Here is a 14,904-nt window from a genome sequence, read left to right as displayed (position 1 = left end):
AAAATGAAGATAATGCCTATTTGCAGGGTTGGGGTGGATTAAATGGATAGCTTATAAAGTTAATATATGCATAAAAAGACAAATTGTCACCGATTAATTGCCCCAAGTAACTCAAAGGAGGCTTCAGAAGCACTTAACTGTTTTTTCAAAATGATTTTTTTAGGGGCCAGCCCAGTGGTGTAGTGGTTAAGTTCGCCCACTCCACTTAGGCAGCCTGGGTTCCCAGGTTCCGATCCTGGTGCGGACCTACACACCACTCATCAAGCCGTGCTGTGGCAGCGTCCCACATGCAAAAATAGAGGAAGATTGGCACAGATGTTAGCTCAGGGCCAATCTTCCTCACCAAGAGAAAAAAAAATTCTTTTTTTAGTTATGTTAAGAGATGTAATCACCAACTGCTCTGAACTGGTCCAAACCCCACCTCAAGAGTGACACCTGCGCAGACCAACAGAGAAGTGCCCAAGGGATTACCTTTGCTTCATTTTAATGTTAAGATCTCCACCCCAGGAGGAGCCTAGGCCTTATTACCATAACATGCGACGCATGTGGAAGCATATTTTCCCACCGCACCTGCGTGAGCGAAAACTCACCTCTGCATGTGATGGCAAAACCTCCCTTTTGAATATTCATTTCCCATCTGAAATAAAAGGTCCCTGCTTTCCCTTGTTGTGAGAGCCACAGCTTTGGACATAATTCCCTGTGGGTTCCTTATTTGCTGCAAATAGATCTTACTTTGTGTGACACCTACTTTTGGTGAAGACTTTGATTTCAACTCACCAAGTAGTAAACCCACTTTGGTTTGGTAACAAAATCATTCCAATTATATGAGGTGTCTAGAACAGTCAAATCAATAGAGACAGAAGGTAGAATGGTGGTTACTCAGGGTTGGGGAAGGAGGAAAGGTGAATTAGTGTTTCATGGGTACAGAATTTCAGTTCTGGATGATGAAAAAGTAGTGGAGATGGGTGGTGGTGATGGTTGCACAACAATGTGGGTGTATTTTTTTTTTAATAATTTTATTTATTCATTTATTTATTTATTTTCCCCCAAAGCCCCAGTAGATAGTTGTATGTCACACCTGCACATCCTTCTAGTTGCTGTACGTGGGACACGGCCTCAGCATGGCCAGAGAAGCAGTACGTTGGTGCGCGCCCGGGATCCGAACCCCGGGTCGCCAACAGCGGAGCGCGCGCACTTAACCGCTAAGCCACGGGGCCGGCCCAATGTGAGTGTACTTAATACCACCGAATTGTATTTGAAAATGGTTAAAACAGTAAATATTATGTTATGTATATTTTACCACAATTTTTAAAAAAGTAATATATACTCGAAAATTCAGAAAACATTTAAAAAATGTTTTAAATACTTAATAACCTCAGTATCAGGGGTCACTTCTGCTTTGTCATTTGTAGCCTCTGTGTACAGGTTGAATCCTACTCATACAATTTTGTCCTTTTCACATTATATCATGAGTATTTTCCCATGCTGTTCAAAACTCAGTAAACATTTTTATTAGCTGCATGATATTCCGCCCTCATTTATTTAATCATTGCCATATTTTTAGACCTATTTTTCAACATTATAAATAACACTATAATGAACATCTCTCTGTGATTAAATATATCTTCATTCCCATTTCGAAATACATCTTCAGTACAGACATGGAACTAGAATGGGCCAAGAGGTGAACCTTTTTTTTTTTTTTTTTTCCGGTGAGGAAGTTTGGCCCTGAGCTAACATCTGTTGCTAATCTTCCTCTTTTTGCTTGAGGAAGATTAGCCCTGAGCTAACATCTGTGCCCACCTACCTCTGTTTTGCGTGTGGGATGCCACTACAGCATGGCTTGATGAAGGGTGTGTACGTCCACCCCCAGGATCCAAACGCAGGAATCCCAGGCCACCGCAGGGGAGCGCGCGAACTTAACCACTACACCACATGGCCCGGCCTCGAGGTGGACATTTTAAGGCAAGTGATATAAGTTGTTATACTTTCTCAGAAAGGTGCCCTGATTACATTGCCACAGGCTACCTGGAAGACACCCATTTTAAGACACCCACACCAGTTGCCTACTATTCCTTCATAAAATCCCCTCTACTTGGTAGCTTAAATACGGTATCTTGTTGCAATGTTGTCTGTTAATGTTCTTTGCCTTCCCCTACCCCACCTTTATACTTAGCGTCTTTTTAAATCATTTGTAGGAAATTTTATATAGTAAGGTTATTTATAAATTTCTCCCCTCTTTGCCTTTAATTGGGTTTAATTATTGTCCAAATCTGTTGCTCTTAAAGAGGGTGGAAACATTTTAATCTCTGAAGTTCTTTGATTTTTTTTGTTTTTTATCCATTAATTTAAATTACGTCAAGTAAGCTCCAGTCTCAACCGCAGCGTCAGCGGGGAACTGAGGAGCAGATCCTGTTTAAGAGAGGGGCCCGAGTCCAGGCCCGCGGCCACCAGCGGTGTCGCCCTGCGTTCCTCCCGCTCTGACCCTGAGCCGGGGACGGTGGCAGCCGCGCCCCGGGGCCCTCCGCCAGCCCTGCGGCCGGGGGAAGCGAACCCGGGCCGGGCACCGGCGCGGTCGCGGCTCAAGGCGCCTTCTAAGCGGGGCGGGGGGCTCACCAAAGGAAAACCCCACCCACCTCCATAAAGAGCCACATTCTTTTCCACGGCCCCCGCTGGGGGGAGGGGGGGAAGGGTGCCCTTGTCTCGCGCTCCTCTCCGCAGCCTTCCACCGGCTGGAAGCGTCGCTGTCGGGGCGTCCTGGGCGCCCGCGGTCCAGCACGGAAGGCAGGGCGGGTCCCCGGACTTCTGTAGCCGCCCCCCTAAACCGCGCGGCCCTTTTAGCGAGGTGGACGTGAGAGTCTCCGGAAATCGGGAGACCTAGATGCTCGCGCTGGAACCAGAACCCCGAGGGCTGTGGGGGACCCCTCCTCTCCCGCATCCCCAACCCGGAGGGAGCGCGCCCTACGGAAACGCCCACGCCCCTTGCCCCCACGTGTCCCCTTCTCCGGGCTTCCCGTGTCACTTCCCGCCGTCCCCTCCCCGAGCTTCCTCGCCGCCGCCCCAGCGACCCTCCCAGGGTTTCCTTTGTCCCCTCCACACCCTTGCCCTGGGCTTCCCGAGTCCCCTCCTGGACATCGCCCTCCCCATCCCACCCCACCCCTCACGCTCCCTCCTGGAGAATTTCTTGTCCCCTCCCCCTCCCCGGTTTCCCGTGTCCCCTCCCCGCCCCGCCCCCGTTTTTAAACCTGGCGCCGAGCGCACTGGTAGGTGAGCGCCCTCGCCCAGCGGTTAAAGGCGCGGCCGAGTCGCTGGCGCAGCTGGAGGGGCGCGGGCTCCGCGGGCACCATGAGACCCGAGGCGGCTGCCGGAGCCCGGGAGGCGCGGGAGCGCGTCTGTCACTGTCCCGGGAACGGTCCCCGGGAACCACCGCCGCCGCGCGGGCCCGAGAGGTGAGGGTGTCCCCGCGGCCCCGCTGGACGCGTCGAGAGGCGCGCGGTGCGGCGGTGCGGGGAGCGCAGAGCGAGATGCTCCGGCTCCGCTGAGCCTCCGAGCCCGACGGCGACACGGAGCAAGTTCCTTAGCCAGAGACAGGGGCGCAGAGTCCTCTCGGTTCCAACGCACAGTTCTGAAGTGCGGAGGTCCAGGAGGTGCCCGCCAAGGAAGTGGGCCAACGCTTCAGTTTACAGATCTGAAATTCACCCGGGTGGGAACGTTGAAGTCTCGGGGCTCCGTCGCGAGCTTTGCAGGGGGATCCCCTCAAATTGGCTGTCACACTTTTGGTGACAGTCTTTGTTTGCCCCGTGCTTTGGGCTCAGCGTTCGCTGTCCCCGGGCACCAGCCCTTTGTCAGGTAGTCAGGTTAAAATGGAATTAGCCGGGGAGGCGTGGAAGGGGCAGCCAGAGAGGAGGAATGGATTCCCCCTTTTTGCATGGTAGAACTCTAGAACCCTCTCTGTAGAGTCTAGATCCTTCAATAATTGACGTGGGTGCTGTTGAAATCGCTGAGCGACAAAGTAGCCACCGACAGTGGGGAATCTGGATTGAAGGACCCAGCCAGGCTGGGAGACGAATCCCTCAACTAATGTGTCCCCTGATAATTGTATCAGATGAGGGACTTCCCAAAGCCCAGTGAAGGCAGAGAACTGGGGATGTGGCAGGAGCAGAAAACACAAATGGCACTGGGTTTATCCAGAGACTGAGAATTTGAGAGGACATCCTGGATGTCCAGTGACTTTCTCAGGCAGACTTTAGAAATTATGAGTGATAACTCTTATGATATAATTTTAAAAGACAGCAGAAAATGCCGAGGTTCACTCTTGGTTCCTGCCATTCCAGCCCCACACCCTGGAGACCTTGGATCCTGACACCCCAAGATGCTGAGCCGAACAGAACTGGAAGCCGGGTAAGGTTAAGGTAGGCATTGTAGGTGTCAACAGTTCAGCCAGAAAGTGATACCATCTCTAAAATAAAGGGACCAGGAAAGGCCTCCCCGGCCTGTCCCTCCCTTAGTTATCTAATGCAGAAGTGCCTCCGGGTCTGGGAGTAGGAGCCTATGTGAGCAAGGTGTTGATCAGATCTGAGTCACATGTAGATTGGGTTCCTGTTTGCTTGTCCTTTCTTGAGAAGCAAAGCCACCTTGGCAGAGCTGTTTCATGGGCATTGTAAGAGATTTCTTCCATGTTGAGTTTTTTTCCTGCAAACCAGCCGGTAGAGAGAGGAGGGGAGAAGGCAGCCTCTGTCCCCCTCACCTTAGAGAAAAGCTGAGTGCACCATTAGTTCTGGGCTGGTGCCACAGAGCAAATACCGGCAGAGCCCTATCTGGGGTGCCCAGAGGTGCCGTTAAAAGCCCCCACCCCCTTCTGACCCTTTCTGAAGCACTTTCGGCCCTGTCTGCAAGCACTCCTGGGGTAACTCATGTTGTCTGAGCAAATACACTCCAGCCGAGGGCTTTGTGGGCAAAGATTAATCGCCACCACTATTCTTTTGTCTCCTGCATTGGTAACCGCATTGCTTTATACTTACTGAAGTAATGACTTGCTTTCAGAAAAGTTACCTTTCCTTTGTTTATTTTAAAATGTAAATTGATGACTTTTAAAATGCTGAAGTTAATCAGGCTGGGAAGGACCGTGTATTTACTTTACATAACATTTGAGGCATATAGCTTAGTGTGTACTTATTTGTAATGTGATAAGAAACTCAGGTGCAGGAAAGCAGACTTTCACGGTATTTTTGTATTGAGACTACTTTATTTAATTAGTCTGATAAATGGGTTTTAATTCAGTGACTATTTTTTACTTTAAGAGTGAGGCAAATAAAATCTAGATCAGATTAACGAGGGATATGGTTTATTAGCCCACATTATTCTTACATGCAATGTCTAAATAATGGAAAATAATTCCTTCTTTTGCATTCAAACTTTAGTTCTCAAACCTAAGACTTAAAGGTGCTTGGGGGAGAGAATATGCAGAAGTTTACAATTATCCAATTTTCTTTTAAATGAAATGTATGTGGAACCTATCAGTTGTTTGCAAGTATAAAAATACTATAGCCTACTTGCTAATGTAAGGCAGGTGTTTTTTTCCTATTATGATGAGAAGGCCATTTGTGAGAAAAATGGAGTGCTTGCAGAAAAATGTTCTAGTGGATCGTCAGCACGGCACACTGGAAGAAGCAGATGTGTCCGTGGATTTTTTTAGCGGGGAGGGCGGGTGTTCCGTGGGGCCTGTAGAGCTCGCGAGCTCGCTGCCCCGCTCTCCCTGGGCCAGCTCCTCGGAGAGCCCGGGTGGCTGGACAGAGAGGTCCACGGCCGGCGACTGCAGGCCCCGCGCACCGCGCACGGTCCCCGGGAGCCCCCGCGGGTTGAGCGCCACTCTGCGCGGGGAGGTACCGCTTCTTGCTCAACAGCCCCCTCTCCCGACAAAGCGGGAGAATTCCTCGGCTCCAGAGCCCTGCTGAGTATTTCTCAAGAAGTGTCATTGGCGGGGAGCGGAGGGGGATGAGGAGGGGATACTGCCTGGTGACCTGTGCCAGGACGGCCGGCAGGAAGAGAAAAATTAGAATAAAATCTCAATGCGAGGGAAGGCCTCACGGCCCTGTGTCTTGAGCAGCGGGGTCACCCTCATCCATTTGGTGCCCTGACCACCCCTGGGAGCTGTCTGCCTCCCCTGCCTGGGAAAAATGAACGACAGCCTAAACCTCTGTTGACCTCTGTTCCTTTTCCCTCCTGGCCACTTGCCGGCCCTGGAAGGGAGGGGATTTCCTGGAAAGAGGTGTCAGGGACTGTGTTCTCCTTGGCACCTCCCTTCTTCCAGGCTTCCCACATCTTAGCTTTAGGGACGGCAGGCATGCACAGAGGGGAGAAGGCGAGACCCTCACGAAAGACTGTTTGTGCCTGTTCTCTCGCTCTCGAGAACACACACACACACACACCTTAAACGCAGTGCTTAACTTGTATACGTTTTTGTTCCCCTTGCATTATCAATTGTGAACATTTAGACATTTGCATCATCAGAAAAGGATCTTTTATTAATAAGAGGATATTTTGTAGCATAAAGTTTGTGTATGTTTGTGGGGTAACGTTTTTAAAGTTTATAAAGGTGTGCCGTGGGGCCAGCCTGGTGGCCTAGCAGTTAAGTTCACGCACTCTACTTCGGCAGCCCGGGGTTCGCAGGTTCTGACCCCCGGCACGGACACGATGCACCGCTTGTCAAGCCATGCTGTGGCAGCATCCCACATAAGGTAGCGGAAGATGGGCATGGATGTTAGCCCAGGGCCAATCTTTCTCAGCAAAAAGAGGAGGATTGGCGACAGACAGTAGCTCAGGGCTAATCTTCTTCACACACACAAAAAAAAGATGTGCTGTATGTTTCACAGAGTCTGGTTAGAACTAATCACTTTAAGGAAGCTATTCTTTGTACCACCGAACACTGCCTTTTGGTGCCCACTGAAGTTTGCATTGTTGCTTTAGACCCTCTCCCATCACAGGGTGTGAGATCACCCCTGGCAGCACAGGATTGCTTATAGTTGTAGGCTGAACCTCGTCAATTTGGGGTGTTTTATAATTACAAACGGAGCTAACACAGAAGTGAAACCTGGAGCCCCCAAAGAGTGAACCTCATTATGGAAAAGATTTTGTTCCAAAGAGCTTCATTTTAACTCCCTTAGCCCCTCGCAAGGTATTACAAAAATATGGCTGGTAAAAAGGGGATGACATTTGCTCACAAAGGTCACACACAGAAACACACCAAGGTCCCCTACAGGATGGAATGGCATGGTGATCGTTGGTGACAATCATTGGAATCCTTCCGTGTCATGCCCTCGCAGGTTTTGTCCCATTCCCCATCTGGTTCCTACTAAATTCCATGGAACCCAAGGGCTTGGGTTTCTGATCCCTTGCCCCAGTCCATTTCAGCTCTCTTTCAAGTTGTCCCCGATGGTCCATCCCAAGGCATCCCCCTCCGCACTTTCCACAGTAACTAAAGCTCTCTGAGATCTGAGATCCAATGACGGTTTCTGGCTCCTCAGCCCCTCGGGTGACTTAGCCACTCTTCAAGCCAATTCCTTTCAGGTCCAGCACCTCAGGAGTTTGGGCAGAATGGAATCAACCCTGGACAGGCAGAATGTGACTGTCCCTTCGCCTCCCTCATGCTCACGCCGGTCACAGTTAGCACAGACAAGCCTGGCTCTCTCTCTGCTTGTGTCTTGTCTCCATCCGTCAATGTTGTCCTTAGTCGCCTGGCACTCAGACTACCTTCCCTCTCTACGTTTTTTTTTCGGTGATTTCCTTTGCTGTACAGAAGCTTTTTGGTTTGATGTAGTCCCACTTGTTTATCTTTGCTTTTGTTGCTTTTGCTTGTGGTGTCAAATCTGAAAAATCGTTGCCAAGACTGATGTGAAGGAGCTTACTGTATCTGTTTTCTTCTAGGAGTTTTATTGTTTCAGGTCTTATGCTCAGGTCTCTAATTCAGACTGAGTTGATTTTTGTGTGTGATGTAAGACTGGGGTCCAGTTTCATTCTTTTGCATGTGTTCAGTTTTCCCAAAACCATTTATTGAAGAGACCGTCCTTTCCCCATTGTATATTCTTGGCTCCTTTGTTGTAAATTAATTGACCATATATGCATGGGTTTATTTCTGAGCTCTCTTCCGTTCCATGGATCTATGTGTCTGTATTTATGCCAGTACCATACAGTTTTGATTACTATAGCTCTGTAATATAGTTTGAAATCAGGAAGTGTGACGCCTCCAGCTTTGTTCTTGTTTCTCAAGTTTGCTTTGGCTATTGGGGGCCCTCTCCTCCACTCTTGATCTTCAAGTGGTCTTGGGCCTTGGGAGGCTAGTGAAGCGTCCTTGGAATCCATCTTTCCTTTCCCTCTGGTCACTGGTACTTGAGCTCAAATCTTGATCACCTCTTGCCAGGTGCCTCCAAGCCTTCACCTCGCCAATCTAGGCCATGTGCTGCTCCCAGCGGCCACCGTTATCCTTAAAACACAGATCCGATTGTTGAACTCCCAGCTCAAAAAACAGTAATGGTGTTAATGCCTGTCTCCAGAATGAAACTCAGACTCAATAGTGGGTACTTAAGGTGTTCTGTAATCGGTACTCAGCTTCCCATTGGAGCCCTTTTGCCAACACAGCCTCTCATTCGTTCCACCCTGGGCTCCACACCCTTCTCCGCCTGTGCTCTCTGTTTTCCTGCCTCTCAGGATTTGATGCTCACCTCCTCCAAGAGTGGTTTCCACTTGGCACACCCAAGTGCCACTGATGCCTCTGCCAGGCCCTCCAGGAACCTTTCCCCATCCTCCTCCCTGCTTAGGGTCGCTAGCATCTTACTGTACGATGCTCTGTCGTGTAGTTATTTGCCTACATTGGTCTCTCCGTGTTAAGCTTAAAACACCTGAGCTGAGCAGCTGGGCTGGACTCATCTTTCCATCTTTGAATCCCTCACAGTGCCGACAACAGTAACAGGAAGAAGGGCTTATCAAATATTGCTAAAATCGGTACTGATACCGACAAGTGCAGACGACTTCAATTTTATTTTTTTATGATTATTATTTTTTTTTTTGCTGAGGAAGATTAGCCCTGAGCTAACACCTGTTGCCAATCCTCCTCTTTTTGCTGAAGAAGATTGGCCCTGGGCTAACATCCGTGCCCATCTTCCTCTACTTTATATGTGGGACGCCTGCCACAGCATGGCTTGATAAGCCATGCACAGTTCCGCACCCAGGATCCAAACCTGCAAACCCTGGACCACCAAAGCAGAGCGCGTGAACCCAACCACTATGCCACCGGGCCAGCCCCTTGATTTTATTTTTAAAAACTTCGAGATGCTGTGTTAGAGGTTCCTTGACTGTATCTGTGTTTGTATATATCTGTCTTTACAGCCTGAGCCTGGGGGTGACCAACAAACTTCTGGATCAAAGGGAGCCTTTGGGTTCCAGCATCCTGTAAGGTAATATATGACTTCACAGGAAGAAATATGTCATTTCCTTTTAATATAAGCATTAATATACTTAGTGTCTTCAACTGTATGCATTTTCAACAAAGTGGAAAATAAGGTAGTCTATTCTCCAATATTATTGAGTTATTATTATCCCGAGGAACTTCAAGGGTATTTTGTTAGATTTCTGGGATCCATTCATTAATTCTGTTTTAATTCCAAGTTGGAATTGGCTTCTCTTTTCTTTATACCTTTTGTTTATACGTCTCATTGCATATTATGCCTTGTGTTAAATTTAATTGCATATTAATTGTATATACATATATACTTAACTTAGATATTTAGATACATTTCTGTTTTTCTCCAAGCGTATAAGTTAGTATGTTGCTTACTGCAAAGTAGACCTCCAAAACATGTGTGTTGAATAAATGAGTGAGTGGATGGATGCTCCAGCCTCTCTCAGTAGTGTTTTCATGGTCCTGCTGGTGATCAGGACCCTCACTGCTTATCCCTCATTTCGGCCATTTTAGGCAGGTGGCTCATGCTTAGGATTTTCGTCTGTCTCCCTGTCTCCATCTGTCTCCTATTTCTCTCAGTCTGTTTCCCTCTCTCTCTCATTTCTTTCAGCAAAAGGAACCAACCTATGCTGCCACCTCTCAGCAGGGTATTTTTGCCCTGGCTATCCTGGAAGACTGGAAGCCTTAATGAAACCCAAAGATACTAATTGCTAGAGGTGAAATTTAGAGCCCCTCAGGCTGGTCAAAGAGTGATTTTTGGAAAAGGGAAGCTTTCCCGGCATCCCTTACATCATGGTCCTCAATCCTCATAGGATCCCTGGAGAAGCTTTAACAACACAGACTCTGCGTGGCTCCTCTGGAGGTTCTGACACACTTTTCTGGGGAAAGGCCTAGGTATCCGTATTTTTATAGGCTTCCCAGGTGATCCTAACCTGCAGCCAGGATTCAGAGCCACCACCCTCTCATGCCCTGTAAGCATTCGCCTGCACCACCTCCCCCAGGCCTGCCCTGCACAGACTCTCTGCTGTGCACCCCAATTTTTTTTCCGGCGGGGAAGATTGTCCCTGAGCTAACATCTGTTGCCAATCTTACTCTTTTTGCTGAGGAAGATTGTCCCTGAGCTAACATCTGTGCCCGTCTTCTTCTATTTTGTATATGGGAGGCCACCACAGCATGGCTTGATGAGTGGTGTATAGGTACGCGCCCAGGATCCAAACCTGCAAACCCCCGGCACTGAAGCAGAGTGAGCGAACTTAACCGCTATGCCACTGGGCCAGCCCCACTCCCCAATTTTTGATTTACTGAAACTGTGGCGACTGGGGAGGTATGAGCTGCATCTGTGTAACTGTGTATTGCAAACTGAATACACAATTTTATTTTATCTTTTTATTGCAGAAAATTTCCAACACACACAGGAATGGAGAGAATAGTACAATGAACCCCCATGTGCCCGTCACCAGCCTCGATAATGATCAATTTTCTTCAGATCTGTTCATGTTTATCACTCTCTCTAAATCATTTTTTGTTGTTGTTGTTAGAATATTTTTAAAGCAAATCTCAGACATCCTACAAATTTGCCTATAAATACCTCAATATAACACCTAATTTTTAACATTTTAAACTCTGCCTATATTTCTGTCTTAGACATATATCCCTTCTGTCTGTTGCAGAGTTTCTCAACCTCAGCACTATTGACACTTGGGACTGGAGGATTCTTATTGTGGGGACTGTCCTGGGCATTATAGGAGGGTTAGCAGTGTCCCTGGCCTCTACCCACTAAATGCCAGTAGCTTCCCCTCAGTTACAACAACCAAAATTGTCCCCGGACATGGCCAGATGTCCCCTGGGGTTGAGAACCATGGGTCTATCGGCAATCGTAGCAAGTTTGAAATTGTGATGCATTATTTATAGCAGGGTGTTTTCTCTCTCCTATCCAAAAAGGGGAGAAATTGAAATCAGCTTTGCAAATAAGCAGATCAATTGATAATCCCTTTCAGTTCCTCAGAATACCTCAGGGAACAATGCAAACAAATTAGTGAGTAAAAGGTACAAGGATAAGAGATTAAGGGGAGGGTGGGCAGTATTTTTAATACTTTCCATGTATAACTGGAATCCTAAATTCACAAAACCTGGATTTAGAGGTTCCAAATTTTATATATTAGTTATTTTTCTTTCCTTCTTTTTTTCCTTCCTTCCCTCTCTCTCTTTCTTTCTTTCTCTATCTCCCTCCCTCCTTCTTTCTATCTTTCCTTCCTTCCTTGCAGACAAACAGCCAGGGTTGCCATTTTCTGTTCTGGCAAAGTGATGGACCAACCCCTACAGCTTCTCTACAGCAACATCCAGAAAGATTAGCCACTCAGGGTATCAGAGTCAAGTTTCCTCCAGAGGCCAAAGGGTCACAACATTCCCCATGCTTGGGGGTGTTGGGGGGTGGGGCCTAACCTAAATACAGTCATGCACCACATATATGACAGTGGTCCCATAAGATTAGTACTATAGAGCCTAGGTGTGTAGGAGGCTGTACCACCTAGGTTTGTATAAGTACTGTAGGGGAGGAAGAAATTTTCCTCTACCCTTCTAGGTTCTTCTGGCTGATCTAAGAATTAAATTGACATGAGACAGATTAACAGGAGAAAAACAAACAAAAATTTAACAACATGTATACATGGGCGAAACCCAGGAAAATCAAGAAACTTGCCAAAATGGCCAAAGCCCTCACTTTAAATACCATCCTCAGCTAAAGACAAAAGATGTTGGGAATGGGGAGAGTCAGGCACTTCAACAGGAAGTCAGGCAATTCACAGGTAGATGAAAAGGAGCAAACATTTGGAAAACAAGTGTTTGGCCACACAGAAACAGAAGAACACAGAGGGGAGCCCAACAAACAGGCTTTTCTAACTTCCTCTTTGTCCGCCACCTAGTTCAGGTTATGTTAAGGAGATAGCTTGCCTCCTGAGACAGACTTTTTTCATTTTTTGATTTATTTATTTTTGTGAGGAAGATCAGCCCTGAGCTAACATCCGATGCCAATCCTCCTCTTTTTTTGCTGAGGAAGGTTGGCCCTGAGCTAACATCCGTGCCCATCTTCCTCCACCTAACTGCTTGCGCCACAGGGCCGGCCCCTGAGACAGACTTTTTTATCCGAATTCTTTTAGGCAGTTAAGGGAGAGGTAACAAGAAAAACTTTCTGAATCTTTTCTTTCTTAAAAATAATCAGCCTAGGGGCCTGCCCGGTGGCGTAGCGGTTAAGTGCGCACGCTCCACTTCGGCGGCCTGGGGTTCGCAGGTTCGGATCCGGGCGCACACTGACATACCGCTTGTCACGCCATGCTGTGGCGGCGTCCCATATAAAGTAGAGGAAGATGGACACGATGTTAGCCCAGGGCCAAACTTCCTCAGCAAAAAGAGGAGGATTGGCATCGGATGTTAGCTCAGGGCCAGTCTTCCTCACACACACACAAAAATAATCAGCCTAAAATAATCCTCCTGTTAATGAGACAGTTGTGGTGGCAAATTTTGTTCCCCCTTCAATACACTCTATGATGTTCACACAAGGATGAAATTGCCTAAGGAATCATTTCTCAGAACATATCCCTGATATGAAGGATGCGTGACTGTAGGACATTTATTATCTGGGATGAACCAGGTCCTCCATTCGATCAGAGTGAGCCTCTTAACCTTGAAACTCTGTTTTAATTTCCTTTTACCTTCATGGAAGCCCACCCTTTTTCCTGTTTTGGTCTAAATGGAGTTGCTCACTCCGATTATAGCTCATTTCTGAGCCAGTGTGGCCAGGTTCCTCCATCTGCCCACAGTTTTGTGTTCTGGTAACTTAAAAAAACTGCTGTGTGCAGCGAAGGCAAAATCAGAGACAGAGATTGGGAATTAGCTGCTTCAGGGAAAAGGATCCTCTAGATGGAGTTTAGAACTATTTTCAAGTTGATTAATGGTGTATTTGTTTCTTAAATGTTAGACTTTATTTACCCATTTCTAAGAGTCAAGAATATCTGCAGAGTTCCGGGGAAAAAGTGCTGGCCAGTTTCCCAGTGCAAGCCACGATTCACTTCTACAACGATGAATCCGATTCAGATGAGGAGGAGCAAGAGGAAGAAGCCCAGCCCCCCGACCTTCAGTGCCAGGGGACAGAAGGTCCGGTGGAAAACGGCCCAGGGGGGAAGGGCAGAGACCGACTGACAAACCCAGGATGCAGATCCGGAGGATGTGGTGGCCTCGGTGGTAAGGGTCCACTCCCCCACCGTTATTCTCCAGGGGGTGCTGAGTGCTCCTCATTCAAATAAATCAGGTCTCTCTCCCTTGCCAGACTCACCTCACATACACTCTTGGGTTCAGCCGTTCCAGGACACTTTGCATTTCTGCTGTGTCTAGGGAGTTGTGGCTGTTTTGAGTATCTCTGGTCAGCGTTCCACTCATGGCAAGAACTCAGTTTTCACTTTTCCTGGTCCTGGTGATTCTTCAAGGCACTCACGAATTGAGAAAGGATTCTAGGACCAAGAGAAGGTTTGTGTCAACACGGGTTGTTGTTGGGTAGGGCCAACTTTCAAAGCACATTGGGCATTACTCTCTGCCGATCAAATCATTATTCCAACACAGATTAATAACCCACCCATGCCTCTCACTTAACCTGAGACTCATTATTTGGCTATTTCTGCTTTTGTAAAAATGATTTAAATAATCCCCAAGGGTTGATGTGGTTGCTCTGTGGCATTCTGAAAAACTTTATTTATGAAAAACAAACAAAGCAATGAATAATTTCCATAAGAGTAACAGAAATAAAAAGATATGAATTTTTAGGGAACAGTTCTGGATAAAAACTTATATGAATCTTGTCTAAGGGCCGTGTGTATGAATAGAGAGAGAGGGGAGCCATAATCCCTAGTTGGGAACAGCTTTGGGCTTGTTACTTGAATAGAATAACACTTTTCAATCGAAGTATCAAATGTAAAATTATTTTCAGTTTTTTATATTTTGATGACCAAATGAGTGTATTCCTCGAGGTTTTTTACTTAACTATCTTACATGTGGTTCTCTTCCCAGTTTCCCCTTGAAATAAATGTTTTGAAAGAAAAAATGTTTGATAATCACCTTTTTTGTTTAAGACATTTTTAGATTTAATTCATTCTTTAAAGTTTTAAAAAGTTTGTCAGGATGTTTTTATATTTAACTCTTTCAATGATATTTATCGTCTTTAAGAATGTAGAAAAAGTATAAAAAATAAAACAAAATGGCCTATGACCTCAATGCCCAAATAATCCATTAACCTTAAAAAATAGGAGTAACACATGCAAACATTTTAACAATCCAAACAGTATAGAAAAGTACACATTGCAAAGAAAAGTCATCCTCACCCGTCCTCCTCTTTTTCTGTCCAAACGTAGCTAACATCAATTGTTTTTTTATTGTTCCACCCCTTTAAAAAATAACTTTTTTTT

General features: G+C 46.8%; 1 protein-coding gene across 4 annotated transcripts; it reads left to right on the top strand.

Moving 5' to 3' along the window:
* The first annotated feature begins 3,288 nt into the window (after positions 1-3,288).
* Positions 3,289-14,616, top strand: RIPPLY3 (ripply transcriptional repressor 3). Of its 4 annotated transcripts, XM_087418098.1 has the most exons (5): positions 3,289-3,449; positions 4,335-4,401; positions 9,382-9,449; positions 10,065-10,170; positions 10,850-13,408. In XM_087418098.1, exons 1-4 carry the CDS (start codon positions 3,346-3,348, stop codon positions 10,159-10,161), a joined length of 336 nt encoding a protein of 111 aa, XP_087274224.1. In that variant the 5' UTR covers positions 3,289-3,345; the 3' UTR covers positions 10,162-10,170; positions 10,850-13,408. The 4 variants fall into 4 exon arrangements, with proteins under 4 accessions (XP_087274224.1, XP_014642329.1, XP_087274225.1 ...); XM_014786843.2 differs by lacking the exons at positions 10,065-10,170; positions 10,850-13,408 and adding an exon at positions 13,428-14,616; XM_087418099.1 differs by lacking the exon at positions 10,065-10,170.
* Positions 14,617-14,904: the final 288 nt, after the last annotated feature.

This window comes from Ceratotherium simum, chromosome 27 (assembly GCF_057802395.1).
Source record: "Ceratotherium simum simum isolate JZ-2026a chromosome 27, ASM5780239v1, whole genome shotgun sequence".
NCBI classification, from domain to species: Eukaryota; Metazoa; Chordata; class Mammalia; order Perissodactyla; family Rhinocerotidae; genus Ceratotherium; species Ceratotherium simum.
The sequence above is the reverse complement of the archived record's forward strand: the minus strand, read 5'-3'. Positions and strand labels throughout refer to the sequence as shown.

Bases quoted from the DNA above. Each gene is read 5' to 3' on its own strand.
- RIPPLY3 (XM_014786843.2), top strand. From the start codon at position 3,346: ATGAGACCCGAGGCGGCTGCCGGAGCCCGGGAGGCGCGGGAGCGCGTC. The intron at 3,450-4,334 runs GTGAGGGTGTCC...CTGCCATTCCAG, and splicing joins CCGCCGCGCGGGCCCGAGAG to CCCCACACCCTGGAGACCTT. The intron at 9,450-13,427 runs GTAATATATGAC...CTTAAATGTTAG, and splicing joins GGGTTCCAGCATCCTGTAAG to ACTTTATTTACCCATTTCTA.